General features: G+C 46.9%; 1 protein-coding gene across 1 annotated transcript in view; it reads right to left on the bottom strand.

The window, feature by feature from the left end:
* LOC147905344 (chaperone protein dnaJ 15-like) overlaps positions 1 to 15,318 on the bottom strand; it is a 37,314-nt gene that overhangs the window by 9,705 nt on the left and 12,291 nt on the right. Inside the window, exons 7-10 of the mRNA XM_087402075.1 lie at positions 10,419 to 10,508; positions 10,024 to 10,132; positions 9,769 to 9,917; positions 9,568 to 9,621 (exon numbers count right to left, since the gene is read on the bottom strand). Coding sequence (XP_087258201.1) covers positions 9,568 to 9,621; positions 9,769 to 9,917; positions 10,024 to 10,132; positions 10,419 to 10,508 — 402 coding nt within the window. The remainder of the gene's footprint in view (positions 1 to 9,567; positions 9,622 to 9,768; positions 9,918 to 10,023; positions 10,133 to 10,418; positions 10,509 to 15,318) is intronic.

The following is a 15,318-nucleotide window of genomic DNA, read 5'->3' on the forward strand; positions in this document are numbered from 1 at the left end:
GTTTGATCCCGTCGAGGAGGACAGCCAGACAACATCACTCTTCATCAGATTTTCCAGCCTTCCACAGGTGTACCATCGACTTCTGCATTCCATTGGAGCTGCCTTTGGAATGGTTACTGAGATCCCCCCTCTCCCTGAGATGCCTTCTTCAGCAACAAAGGCAGTCAGGTCCAATGGGGTACTGCGTGTTAGGGTCATTGTCTCTTACCCTAACATCTCAGATGACCACATTATGCTTCAGCGTCCAGAGGCTCCTTCTTCAGATAGAGAGTCGAGGTTGCAGGGAGATAGGATCAGTGTAGGATTTGCAAGACCCTTGGGCACTTTGCCAGAGATTGCCTAAGGAAAAGAAAGAAGAAAAGACCTAAAAGATCCACGGGTACACCTCATAGCTTCACCCGACCTGGACCTTCCTCATGACCAGATCCTATCACTTCACGCGCTACTAGAGCTTCGACTTCACAGCCAAGACCGTCAGCCTCTCGTCTTGGTACTTCTACAGCGTAGCCAGGACCATCAACCTCTCCTCCCGGTACTTCTTTAGCGCAGACAAGACAGTCAGCACGTCCTGTTTCGATCGTCTCCCGTTGAGTGCCTGTCAAATTTGGGGAGCTAGCTCCACCTCAGGCTACCACTAATGGCGCCACGGACCCATCTCTTCATGCAGGACACATTCCTATCCTGGTTCCACGTGCAGATGAGACTACTCTTGCCCCTTCAGGTGTTCATATGCAGGAGCGCTCACCTAGGGAGATCCTCTCAACAGAGACCCGTGCCTTACTTGAGAACAACGCCAAAGTTGTGGCCGAGGTCATGCAGATTCAGGCCGAGGTCATGCAGCATGCTGAGTTCTTGCAGCACCCCCTTCCCTCTCCTGCACGTCTGTCTACATCTGACAGAGCTAAGGGGGTTATTGGTTCCAATCCTCCTTCCGTAGGGCTCCTTCGCACTCATGCACCAGAGGCACTTCGAAGGAATTCATTTTTTGTTATGGTAGACTTGGTTGAGTTTAAGGCAGAGGAGGAGTTTGTACCCTCTACGCTCGGGGGGCACATCTTTCAGACATCCATGGACAGAGTTTCACCCTCAGCTGGTGTGGGTGTGATATCCCCAATTGACTTCCCTCCTCTTGATAGGAGGAACTTTTCGTAGGAGAGGGTTTTCTCCGCTACCAGGTTGGGTAGGATCTTCCATCCGACCTCCTCCTCTCACAAATGAGGATTATCAGTTGGAATGTTCAGGGCCTCGGGGGTGTACCTCACCGCCGCTGTAGGTAGCTGATTCGTAACCATCTTCATCCAGGTGTTACTGGGGACCCATGGATATTTTGATGATTCAGAAACACAAATTGGATGTCACGAATTATGCCAAGTTGGGTAAGCTTCTTTCACGCCATACTTTTTGGTCACCTGCCTTGGGCACCAGGGGAGGTACTTGCATCTCTGTTTCTTCTTCTATACTCCCCTTGGTGATTGGACACGAGATCACAGTCCCTTCCAGAGCTCAATGGATTATACTTTTGATTGGTGGGCATAAGGTTGGCCTTTCAAACCTTTATGCACCCAATCCTAGAGGGGATCGTGTTCTTTTTTGGAAGGAACTGCTCTCTTGGTCACATATTGCAGATGCTTGGATTATAGGGGGCGATTTCAACATGGTTGAAATGCCCTCAGGCAAAAGGGGTGGTAGGGAAGGTGGTATTCACTCCCTAGAGAGAGCAACCTGGGATGCCTTCCTTTTTTAGTACAGTGGTAGGGATGCTTGGCACGATGATGCTTTTCACACTCAGCCACATTCTCTCATGTTTTCTTGGTCGAATAGGAGATTGTGGATGCCTATACATGCACGGATTGACAAATTTTATGTGGATGATTGGGCTCTTGACAGAGATGGTACTGTTTGCATTACAGCTGGGGTGATCATTCTCTAGTGGTTCTGATGGTCTCAGATCCTCATGTAAGGGGCCGCTCTGTTAGTGTAAGGATTCCAGATGCCTTTTATGCAAAGGAGGGCCTTACAGAGACAATGTTGAGGACCTGGGTATCTCATATGCAGGATGGGCAGCTTTCTCCTTCAGACTTAGCCGCAACCCGCTCTAATATTAGCGACATTTATCTTTCAGTTGCTCGTATCAGGAGGGGTGATTTCCTCAAGCGTGAGATAGGTATCCGCCAACAGTTGGCTGCCCTCCAAAGGGAGTTGGATTTAGGAGCGCCTTGCTACAGCAAGGGCTCAGCAATAGTCACTTTTAGATCAGAGAGCAGAGTATGCCTTTCATGCCAGAGAGTCATTTTGGACTCAAATGGGAGGTAGGGTCAACAAGCAGTTCTTCTCTACTCTTGGCCCAAGACATAGTAGGGAGAGCGTCTCACAGCTTGTTGACATAGGCAGAGTTCTTCGGACACATCCAGATGCCGTCTTGCAAGTTGCCATCGATTTCTATGCCTCCCTTCGGGCCACAGATGATGCTAGAGTGGTTATTTGGCGACACTTACCTCGGTAAGTGACAGGGGATATGACTGTCTCACTTGATGCACCCTTCACCAACGTAGAGTTTAGGACTGCTCTCTCTGCCCTTCACAAGGGCAAGTGTCCTGCTTCAGATGGACTTACCCCCTTGTTTTTTATTACTTTTTAGGATCAAATTGGGGATCACATTAACTCACCCCACAAGGTGTATGGGACTCAGGTGAGATGCCAGACTCACTTACGGAGGGCCTCATTTGATTCCGAAAGGGGGTTTCAGGAATCTAGTGTCTCACTGGAGACTGATTACCTTGTATAAAATCCTAGCTAAAGCTATCAGCCTTCGTCTGCAGCCCTTTCTCCCATATCTTATCCATGATACACAGACGGGTTTTGTGCATGGCAGGAGCATCTTTGATAACATCTCCTCATTTTGGGAGGCTTCAGATTGGGCCATGCATAATGGCCACAGGCTGGCCATTCTACTCTTGGACTTTGAGAAAGCTTATGACAGGGTAGACTAGGGCTTTCTAGAAGGCACACTTACTCGCTTTGGTTTCTCAGATGCATGGATCAAAGGGGTGTCAGCCCGCATTGCAGCTTGGCATATTTGGAGAGCCAGGTGTACAGAGGCTATGGAGGGTATCCAGGTTCACCCTTCCCACGCTATGGCTAGTATTTGGACCGACACAGTACACACTCTAATGGCCATATGGGCGAGTCTGAGTCTCCCTCAGGATTGAGGTGGCATTTTCAGCCTCCGCCTCGGTTTTTTATTAGCTCATTTTGAGCTTTTTTTTCCTCATGCATTGCATGATGTACTCCCGCATTTGAGCTTGCTCTCGCGGTTTTCATTTATACTTCATGAAGTAATTTTCTTGAAGAAACGAAAAAAAAACTATCCATACTAGTGATGGGAATCCCTATGTCAATTTCTACCATTCACGTGCCTTCCCCCCTCAAATGAGAGAGTGCCTACTCGCATGACTCTACCTCCATGGAAAGGCGGCTCCAAGTCCCAAACGACCTAGCTAAGCCAGTATCCCCCTGAGCCCAATCGAAGTGTGTCCACTAGCCAAGAATAAGTCCCTCCCGATCCCTAACCTCCACATGCCAAATGAGTGGTGTCACGGGGACGTGAAAAGTGATGTAAAGTATCTTTGTAACTCAACCCACGCTTAACCCGAGGTTAACCATGGTTAAGTGTAGTGATGGTTTGGCCATGAGGAAGAGGGCCAGCAAAGGGCCCTTATATAGGGCTGCCTGCATAAAGTCGGCCAGGGGGGGGCAGAAAGTCGGCCAGAATGAGGATGCTGGTCGGTGGATTTCCAGCCCCTTGGGGGCTATATAAAGGGGCCATTGTGCCCTCACAATTCATCCAGCACTCCAGCAAATCCAGTTGCTATAGATAGAGCTCAAGAGGGCTGGTACCTTGGCTGTCTCCTAGGGCAGCAAGGAGCTGAGGTCAAAGGATGGAGAGTCTACATATGCTCAAGGTGGAGCACGCAGGCTCGAGTCTAGAGATATCCGGCAGATAGTAGAAGCACCTTGTGGTAAGATCAAAGTACCACGCTCTGGTGGAGCTTTGGATCTATCTCTCTTTTCTTGTGTCCATAGTTTTGGACGGAAATATATTATTTTGGTAGCTTCTATATCTGGCTGGTTCATTATCTATTGACGAGTCTGCACATCTATGATGCACATCGTTTAAGAAGTTAGTGATCCACTCCCACACACACACAATGTGAGCTCTTGGGCTATTCTATCAGTCTTCTGCTATGCATACCCTCTGTTGGTCGATTTCTAACAGAAACCTCCTGCACCCTGTGGGGAGCCTAGACAGAGGATAGGTGCGAGGAAAGAGCTCGCCCCTCTGCCTCAGACAGCGGGATTTGGTTCCAGGTTCTGTTTTTCATTGGTTTTTCCTGCTTTGGAGCTTTTTGCAGTGCATGTATGTTGTTTGCAGTCCTTTCAGGACTCCTACAGGTTCTAGCAAGTACCCAGAGGCAAGGGTGTTCCTGTGGAAGGCCTAAGGATAGTGTGGATGCATGTGATAGCCTGGAGGCTGCTTTGAGTTCAGTTTGCCAGTGGATTGGATGCTTGGATGCTTCTCACTTGGGTCAGTTCAGAAGTGGATGCCTAAGATTGCCTTGCCAATTGGATTCTAGTGGTGCACTTAGATCGGATGGCCAGAGGATAGATAGAGGATTTTGCAGAGAGGAACAGTGCAAGGGTGAACCCCTTGTGTAAAGCATTTTCCATTTAGAAGCATTAAATAAATACCATAAGGGGCGCCAAGGCATTTGGGGCCAATGGGTGCATTGTGTACTGTTTTCACTGAGCAAGGGCATTCAAGCCTCCCCTTTGTTGTTGTTGAAGTTTGTTTCTAAGTTTTACTAAGTGGTTGAAGTAACTGAAGCTTGCATTGTGGCTATTTATGAAGTTTTTGACTGAGTAGAAGAAGATCATTGCCCTTTGTCTATTGAAGGCCGGTTTCAGTGGTTCCATTGCCGGGATTGTCACCATCTTCCTATAGAGGTGAGCCCTGGTAGTGTTCAGTGGAGGACACCTTCATTGCAATTGTTGCTATAGCCATCAATCTTAGCAGGAGGGGCAAGAGGAAGACAGAGCATCAGAGAGCTTTGAAGAGGAGCACAACATCAGCAGGGGTGATTAGCAATAGGACAGTGGGGCACAGGCCGTTTCTCCTGAGCATGCCACTGAAGATTCACAGGATGAGGTAGATGAGGCAGAGGATCTTGATCCCAATGCCCTTTTTCAAGCTGCAAATGCAAAGTGTAGTGGGAGCCCTGTTGCAGTTGCAACATGCCGTCACAGAGATTATGCAAGCTCCTCCCCCTGTGGTTGCTTCCCCTGGAAGCAAAAAGACAGCTCAGAAGAAACATAAGAAGCATAAGAAGGCTCACAGGCGTGTATCTTTCAGTGGACAGCGTTCAAAGACACCCACATTCACCCCTGTAGCGGGTAATGCCAATAACTTTCACTCAGTCAATCAAGGACAGCAAGCCCTTCCTCAGCCCATGATGCATCCAGAATACTTTGGAGGAGATCAGTTTTTCAAGTAATGGTGGAACCGCCCATAGAAGGGCCCGGAATGCCAGGCAGCTTTATGGGCAGCATGCAGCCCGGAATGCAGCCCCCTACAAATGCCAATATGATGTACTCAAACATTGGGATGCAACCTGGAATGCAGACAGGAATGCCTGGGACAATGGGCAATACTTGGAATATGCCACAGATGTAGGGAGTGGGACCAGGAATGCCTAACACCACCATGGGTACAGGTGGTATGGCTCCGAATGCGGGAGCAATGACGACTCTGCCCTTCTAGCACCTAGTTTATGACAATCTCACCCCTAAAGGCAAATTGAAAGACTACAAGGAGGGAGGGGCAGCTTTAAAGTTTGAAACCTTTAATGGCATGCAGGACAGATTGAAGGCTTTGACATTTGTGCAACTGTTTGATGCCGCCTACTCAAGTGGACACTTTATACAGTCTTCCAAAGTCCAAAAGGCAGCCACCTTTCTGAAGGGCAATACACTCCAATGGTGGAGCAACCTCCTCTTGCAAGGTAGAGCACCTACCACTTGGATCGAATTCAAACAAGTCTTCTCAGCAACATGGCTCACTACCACTTTCGAGGTAGATATCATGACCGCCTGGTACAAGTTAGATGCTGCAAATTGCAGAAATTTGGAGGATTACAATAAGTTTTAGGAAGCCCTACTACCACTAAATTCTTACAAACATGTACCGCTGTCCGAGCAAATTGAAAGGTATTGCTGCGGGTTGCCAAAGGAGATTCGGGACTACTGCACAAAGACAAGGGTCTCCAACATGTCACAGTTGATTGAGAACGCCACTACTGCTTTTGCACTCATGCAAGGGAAAGTTTTTGGGTTCAAAGGTAGCTCACAGGAGACATCAAAATCAAAGGGTAGCAAGACGGAATCTCCTAAGAAATTCAGAAAGTTCTAGCAGCCCATGAAAGAAAAGTTTGTTGCAGGATAGAGGCGAGTCCCGACCCGTATGTCAAATGAAGAAAAGCAAATTCTTTATGATGCCAACAAGTGTTATATTTGTAAGGAGGAGGGCCACAAGGCTTTTGAATGCCCACATAAGAAGCGGAAGTTCCCTCCTACTGAGCAGGGTGAGCACAAGGAGGAGAAGAGGACGGATCAAAAGAATAAAAAGCCCAAGCCCACTGCTAGTCTTTTGCCAGACTTGATTGGGGCTGTTCAGAATATAGATGCTACAAAGTTATGCCGGGCATGGGGCACGATAAGAGATCAAACAGCTCTAATGTTTTTGGATCCAAGAGCCAAGGCTAACTTTATCTCTCCAGAGCTGGCTGGAAAGTTGGGAATACGACCAAAAGAGATGGGTCCCTTGTGTGATGCAGATATGGCTTGTCCGGGGCTCAGCCAATTGTTTACTCTGGTGATAGGCAAGCTGCGAATGCATTTTCAGAGCTACATGGACACATAAGAGTTCTATATTATGCGGTTGAATGGTTGTGATGTGTTTCTGGGGATACCCTGGCACTTCCCTGTTGGGGCTGTTTTGGATACAAAGAATAAAACAATCACAATCACTCACGTTCTTGATGCTAAATTGAGGGGAGAATCTATCCCTGTTGTATCTGCTTCTGCCATTGGCAACGTAATGAAAAAAGCACCTTTCAGCGTACTTAGTGTTTGCATCTGAAGTTAGTAGAAGAAGAGTCTCATTTTTCTAAGCTGGAAAAACAGCGAACAAAGTGACTTTTTCAGTTTAAGGAATGTTTTTCTGACTCACTTCCACAGGATTGCCCCTTGAAAGGCCAGAAAACCATAAGATAGATATAATACCTGGTAGCAGCCCTCCTAACCAACCTCCTTATAGGGTCAGTGCAAGCCTAGCAAAAGGAAATTATGAACTAGGTCAAGGACCTGTTGCAGAAGGGGCTGATTCAGCCCAGCTCTTCACCCTACTGCTCACCCATGCTCTTGGTCCAGAAGAAGGATGGATCTTGGCGGATGTGGATTGACTACAGAGCCCTCAATAAAATTACCATTAAGAACAGATTCCCTATACCCAGAATAGATGATATTTTGGATAGGTTACAGGGGTCTGGAATGTTCAGCTGCATTGATCTGAAGAGTGGCTATCACCAGATCAGAATTCAGCCAGAGGATGTGCACAAAACAGCATTTTGTACCACATTTGGTCTGTACGAGTTTCTTGTCATGCCATTTGGATTAACGAATGCACCTGCCACCTTCAACAGAATGATGGACAAGATTTTTTTCGCACACCGAGCCTACGTTGGCACTTTCTTTGATGACATCATCGTGTTCTCTCAGGATGAGGCTGTACACAAGAAGCACCTGGCAATTGTTCTTGAGGAGCTACAGAAGCATAAGTTGCTTGTCATGCCAAGAAAAGCAAATTTTTCATGCATGAGATCTATTTTCTCGGGCACATTGTTTCCAAGGATGGAGTTAGGATGGACCCCGCCAAGGTAGAGGCCATCAGAAATTGGCCACACCTGAAGAACATCCATGAAGTACACAGGCGGTACTTTCTCACTCAAAGAAAGTTGTCTGAGAAGCATATGAGGTGGGCAAGTTTTCTTTCTATGTTTCATTTTCAGATTGTGCATGTGCCTAGGAAGAAGAATGTTGTTGCAGATGCACTCTCACGAAAGCCCACCCCACATGCAATGACTGTTAAGCCACAAGTTTCAGCCATAACCATTGCATATCATGATGAGCTTGATGCCATGAAGGATCAATATGCCAAAGATGCTGATTTTTCACGGATTTATGATCAGTTGGTTGATGGTCAGAGGCATGAGCACTCTACTCTCAAAGATGGTTTTCTGATGATGCATGGCAGACTGTGTGTCACGAAACAGTTGAGGCCAAAAGTGTCGACAGAGAGTCATGCTCCACCCTATGCAGGACACAGAGGCATTGATGCCACCATCAAAGCTGTGGAGCACTATTTCTTTTAACCATCATTGAGGAAGGATGTCGAGGCATATGTTAGGACATGCATCACCTGCCAGAAGGTGAAATATGACAGACAGAAGCCCGCTGGCTTGCTGCAACCTTTACCTATTCCTAATTGACCCTGGTAGAGCATTGCCATGGATTTTACCTTTGATCTTCCTCATACACCAACGGGACATGATGGGATATGGACCATTATTTGCAGATTCAGCAAGCAGGCCCACTTTATTCCCATAAGGAAGAAAATTACAGCAGGGCAGATGGCGAGACTTTTTATGTCTCATGTGTTTAAACATCACAGGATGCCTCAATCAATTGTCAATGATCGAGACCCGTGGATAACAAATCTTTTCTGGACTTCTTCCATGATGGCTAAGAGATGTGATATTTCACACCCCTAACTGAGGCATTCTTAGTTTCTTTCGATCTGCACACTTTGTATGGCAGTTCCTTTACTTCAGAATTTTCCAATCACCATAAGTCTCTAGCAGCCTTTTGTCACTCACTGTGCTCCAAGTTGGTGATGCTTGCTGCAAGGTTTCCTTGGGGCTAGCTGCACTGTTTTGTTCTTCGAAGGGTAGTCACAAATTTCCACTACACCTTCTTCCTTCCAGTATCATTGCACTTTTCTATGCACCAATGGGCCTCTATGCCTAAGTTACCTCTACATAGCATGCGTGCTACCACTTGTAGGTTCCATTTTACCACAATTGAAAGTCGCCTTCCATCAACAGCTTGTGTAAAGGAGACAAACATGAATGCATTTCTCTACATATATCAAGGACAAGGGAGTGCAGAGCTGCAGGTAGCCCGGATGGACCTATACCATATGTTAGTCCCAGTATTTCAACAGTCCAAATAGTGCATTGTTTATGAGACGTCACGAGAGTCTCGTTTCTACCATCCTCCTATATGCATTAATGCGGACCCCTTTGGTCGGAAGTTACCAATAACCAGGGAAAATTTTGATAGATTAGAGTCTTTAGTACAATGGAGATTCACTTGAAGCTTCTAGTTGTTAAACGATTACTTGATTAATGAGATCAAATATAATATTTGAAAAACGAAGATAAAGATACACACAGCTTTTTTCTCTTGTTTGAACTTGTTGCTAACAGCTGCAAACCGTGCCAAGACCTGCACGCTCAAAACACGAACTTTGAAGCCACATAAGATTTCCTTCTGCATGTGTTACATAGATGAAGCGAAAGACTCTAAAAGATCGATGTTGCAAGAATCAAACGTGTGCAAAGAGGTCTGTCACAAGAATATAAGAAAACTGGCCTCTTTGTATTCCAGCTCAAATTGCCTTAATTCATTTCGTTTTGATAATAACTGTGCTTCAATAGTTTTAAGCTTCTCTGTAGAATCGTGGAAGGATTCGGCAGAAAGCGCCTCAATTGTATATGTTACACTCGTAAAAAAATTATCACCTGGAAAAGAAGCCACACTCTAAAAGATAGTACACACAATGTATTCCTGCAAAAGTACTGAAGAACCAGTAGCATGAATCAATATGAAAAGCATCACATCTCTCACCATAGACAGCAAAAATGTGTGCTCCAGCTTTCAATTCCGATAATTCACATGGCTGTAAACCCTCAAGCTTCTTAAAGAAAGCAGCATCTAGATCCTTAGCCATCGCCAACTACGGCGAATGTTTACATCAATCTTTAGAAAAGCATAGAGTTTTGGAAATTTTATGACATAGCATAATAAAGATCTCTAGAAGCCAATGTTGGATGTGCAAAAAAAAGGGTCCCTTTATATTATTATATTAAAAACAAGCTTTAGTTTCTCAACGAGTCACTCAAAATGCATGTTTACTGTCTCCAAGATAAGCATTTCAGCATAAACCATCATGAAAATTATGACATATCTTTGGCTTTTTCAACACAATGCCCGCTTTTGTCTAAGAAAATATCTGTGTATACCGCATTCATTGTGGGGTCTTGCCGATACACTTGAAAATGTAGAAAATACATTCCTGCTGATGTAACCCGTCCGGTCTTTAAGCTGTCCTCCTGGAGTGTAGTAAAATAAGATTTTAGCAATTCACTTTACCCCAAAGTTTACTGGTGCTAGAAAACACTGTTCTGACTAAACATGCATGCATGCATGTGCGCACGCACACACGCACTTACACATTTGGTAAAGTCTATTTGTATTACAAGAAGCAGTCCCAAGATTGGGAACATGCGACCACCACATCAAAAGATAGCATTGTATGACACGCATGCAAGATAATCCAATTGACAAGCACGCAGACAATCAAAGAAAGATTGCCGTAGAGACGCCCAGAAGAAATGATACTTGACTAGAGACGGATCACCCAAACTGTGTGTGTGTGTGTGCGTGTGCGCGCGCGTGCGCGTGCGCTTCATAGTTTGACAGTTGTTCTTTTTCCGCTTTTCTCTATGTACTTTTTAGTGGGTTTTTACCTCTGTTGAGGCTTTCCACTCAGTAATATAAGACTTACCAAAAAAAAGTGTGTGTGTGTGTGTGTAATACATATACAATACACATACATACCCAAAAGAAAAAGTGTGTAATACATATACAATACACATACATACATACATATGTGTGCGTGTGCATGTGCGTGTGCGTGTGCATGTGCGTGTGTGTACAGACACACACACGCTCACACACATTTTTTTTTGTGAAATCCATTTGTCACTATATTACATAGACAGTCCCATGAAAAGGGACAGCCAATTACAATTATCAAAAGATATCATTAAATGACAAGAAGGCACGATAGTCTAAATCCCGAGCATTAGACAATCATACAAATATTTCCTTAAGGATGCCCGGAAGAACGGATACTTAGCTAGAGAGGGATCACCAAAAACTCGATGGTTACGGTCCTTTCATAGAGTCCATAGTGCCCAATAATGAACCTAGTAAAAGACAAGATCACAAACCTACCTTACTGGATGAAAACCAAACAGCAAAAAATGCTTGTCAAGACAAGCACTGGGAAAAACGAGCTTGAAGCCTTTGCCTTAGCAACAACAAAAAATTATAGAGCAATGCCAAAACATATGAGGCACAAAATCCCACGAAGACCAACATCATTGACAAGTGGCAGGAGCAATATGACGATGAGCCAAAAGTTGTCAGAACCGGACAGCACCAAGTAAAACTCGCCACTAGAAGAACTTTTGCCAAAGAGGCAGTTTTGAATACCAAGTTTATTGCAATCTTTGGCGCCACCACCCAAAGGAGTGTGTGACTGACCAATGCAATTGGCATGAAGAGAAACCCAAGGAAGAGGCAGCAAGGCCTTATATACAAATGCAACCGTGACATCTGCCAATAGTACTCAATTGTAAAACCCAGTCTTTAAGGCGGTCCAGTATCTCAAGACGAGGTATGGGCAGATAATCATGTAGCATCTCTGACAATAAAGACCAAAGAGGTCTCTATTGTCACACACACATTCTTTTTTGTGAAATCCATTTGTCCTTTGCCAAGTCATTTCTAGAATTGTGTCTCGATTACCTCTTGTGTGCACAAGAGAGAGGAGTGAGATATGAGTGTTAATCTGATCTGTGAGAATCCACCCTTCCGCTATAGGGGTAGTGAGGTGTATGCTGCCTTATTATCTCTGACAGTGCACTGGCTGGGAGGTGAATGAATTTGAGCTGCTCCTGCATGTTCTGAAGGAGGCATGCTTGTATGACAAATTGTAGCATCATCACAAAATGAGGAGAGCGTGGGGGAGGACCTAGGGTAGAAGATGTCCAAAGAAGAGAGAGAGAGAGAGAGCGGGGCTGCCACATGGGCAAGAGAAGAAGAATGCAAGAGATGGCACCAAGTACAACGCATGGAAATGGTTTGGAAGGAGGCAGCTTTGGAAGAGCAGGAAAGGGCCAAAAGCGCCTAGGATGGCTGGCCTATGGGCAGGTTAGGGGCTTGGCAGCAGCAAAGGGAAGGGCTGCAATAGGGCAGCACCCTGCCCTTATAAAGGGCCATGGAGCTGGCTGGTCACCCATATGGCCCAACCCACAACCCCATACATAGGGGGGAGTGGAGGGGGCCAGCCACTCAGCTGGCACACAAAACAGGGGGATGGGCCCTGTCACGAGGGTGTGATTTCTGGCGCATGCAATGAGCAAGGCCCTAGGTTGCTTGGAATGCTAGAAACCCTTGGGAGAGCAAGGAACAAGGCCCTCGGTTGCTTGGAATGCTAGAAACCCCTAGCAATTAATGCCTTGGGGGTAAAAATGGTGGTTGGGTCCAAGAAGGGGCAAAAAGCCCTAAGGATCCAAGGTTGGGCCATTGGAATGGTCCCCATAGAAGGGGCAAGGGGCAAATGTACCTTAAGTTGGTCATTGGAGTTGACCTACTACAAGGCATGGGGGCAAAGGCAAATTTAGGTCCAAGGGGAAATCCAAAGTGTGGGCTGCCACATGGCATGCCCATGCAAATCAAAACGGAAAGGGTTTACCTTGGAAGAACCGGGGTTGACCGGCGGGCGTGAAAAAGGCGTGAACAGACGGAAAGAGGTGGCACAAGCGTCGATGGGGAGGACGTAGGACGAATTGGCCTCGGGTTGAAGGGGATCTTGGGCTGGGCAAGTGGCACCCAACGGAGGGACAAGCTAGTCGGCACTAGTGGTTGTGGGCTAGTAAGCCAAAGTACAAATGCTTCCTTTCTCCCTTATGCTGTGGGCAGCTCAGTGAGGGGCTGGCTGAACATTCCAAATCTTGGCTGGCCAACGAAGGGCAATTCTTTTGATGTTGGTTGTATTTATATGCTTTATTTCTCTGCTCGGAGCATATAAATGGCCATGGAGGCCCTGGTAATGATTATGTGGGACTGTGTGGCCTGGTAAGGCTGCTAGAAACAGTTTTGGGCTAAGTGTCATTTGTTGGATTAGAATTAAATGCTAACTGTTAAGCTTGGTGAGAGCAATGCATAACAAAGTGTAAGCATGGGGCATCGATGCCTACAGAGTGTTAAGCCTTGCCAATGGATGCTAGCTCTGTATCCTTGCTTTATCCTTGTCCTGAGCAAGTGAATGGCTAAGAGGGCACTCAAGGCAGCTAAGGGAGTCTGTGTGACCAAGTATTGGTTGCTAGGGACAGGCCTAAGCTGAGTGCAAGTGATTTGGACCTGAAATGGATGCTCTTTAGCTATGCTTGATGGAGGTCACTTTCAATAGAGATTATGCTTTGGTTTCTTTAAGAGATGGGTCACACAGAAGGTGGACTCATGCCAGTTGGCCTTGATTGTATTGAGGCAGCTACAACAGAGTTTCAAAAGCTTCGTTACGACTGTGACAGTAGGACAAAGGATCAAACCTCTAACTTTTGAGGAGTTGGGTCCATTGTTGCTCTAGGAAGAAGCTAGGGAGAAGCTCTACAACAATGACAACGATGACAAGGCGTTGCTAGCAAAGTGTCATGTGCACGGATTGGTATCTGACGTGTACTAGGTACACAGAACTAGCTCAGGTTAGCCTGGGGAGGCTTAGAGCTAGGCAGGCTTGATTCTCGGGTTGAGTGGCAAGGGTACGAACTATTTATAGGTCTTCGCTATTTTTGGCGCCGGGGCCCGAGTCTATAAAAGAGGCCCAGGGGGTTCAGTTCTTAGTGTGCAGTTGGGAGCAAGTCTCGTTCCCAGGTGCTAGGTCTGATCCTGGATTGAGCCGCGGACGCGCGCCTGCATCTTAGCGTAGCCCAAGGCCCAGTGGCAGATCCAGGGCTTCACAGCGCCACCTGGTGGTATGGGACACCAGGCTGGTTTGGATCTGATTGGGAGTTCGTGCCAGTAGCTCAGCTCGTGGCTCGGAGGGGACATCTTCTGATTCGGGATCTTATCCCGTAGATGTCACGGTTGGGTGGTGAGCAGCCTGCTCAGTTCTGATGTTGTGTGTGGTTATTTTGCAGATCAGGGGTTTCAGGAGTGCTGGGACGTGTCAGTTGGTATCAGAGCCAACTCCTGAGGTAAAAACTTCTGATGCGAGAATTTTGACGGATTTCTCTTCCAGGTATGCCCTAAAATTCGAGATTTCCTGCTGCGTTTTTGCTGACTACCTGGGGTAGAAGGGGTGAAGAGAAAAGGAAGAAGAAGAGGAGTGAGATAGAATCGAAATTTCTGAAGGCTACGGAGAGAAGTTTAGAGGGAGGAGAAAGAGAGCAGAAAAGAAGGAGCGATGTGCAGAAAAAAAGACTGCAAGGGACGAAGGGATGCGGAGCTTAGGAAGGGGCGCAGTAGGCGAGGCAGTAGAGGCGGGACAGCCTGTGTAAAAGGCTGTCCACAGCCAGCGCAATAGGCTGTCCACAGCCTGCGCAACAGGCTGCGAACAGCCTGCGCCTAGGGCTGCGTGCAGCCTGCGCAGGAGAAAGGTGCTTTTTCCAAAAAAAGCACCCCTCCAAAGCTGGAGGGGCTCAGGTGCTTTTTTCGAAAAAGCACCCCTCCAAAGCTGGAGGGGCTCAGCCTTTTTTGGAAGCCCAGCTTCCAAATCAGGCAGCCCTGCACCCTATATAGGTGGGGGCTGGGTGCTAGGCTACCCACAAGCAGCCCCAAGATTCGAGATCTTACCTCGAGTTTCGTGCCCAGCCAGCCTCGTCCTACAGCCTGCGCCCTGTTTCGATCAGCTCCCCTGCATCAGTCCTCGCCTGCGTCAGCCCTGCACAGCTCCCGCAGCTTCTGTACCAGTCCGTACAGCTCCAGCGACAGCCGTACAGCCTGTACGGACTGTTCCGCCTGCTCCTGTACCTGCTGCTGCTCCGAACAGAGGCTGCGCCAGCACCTGCAGCCACCGTACGGCCTGCGTCAGCAGCCGTACAGGCCACGTCAGCAGTCCGCACAGCTTCTACT

The sequence above is a fragment of the Dipteris shenzhenensis genome, chromosome 1 (genome assembly GCF_047967505.1).
Source record: "Dipteris shenzhenensis isolate YYH24624 ecotype China chromosome 1, Dip_SZ_1.0, whole genome shotgun sequence".
NCBI classification, from domain to species: domain Eukaryota; kingdom Viridiplantae; phylum Streptophyta; class Polypodiopsida; order Gleicheniales; family Dipteridaceae; genus Dipteris; species Dipteris shenzhenensis.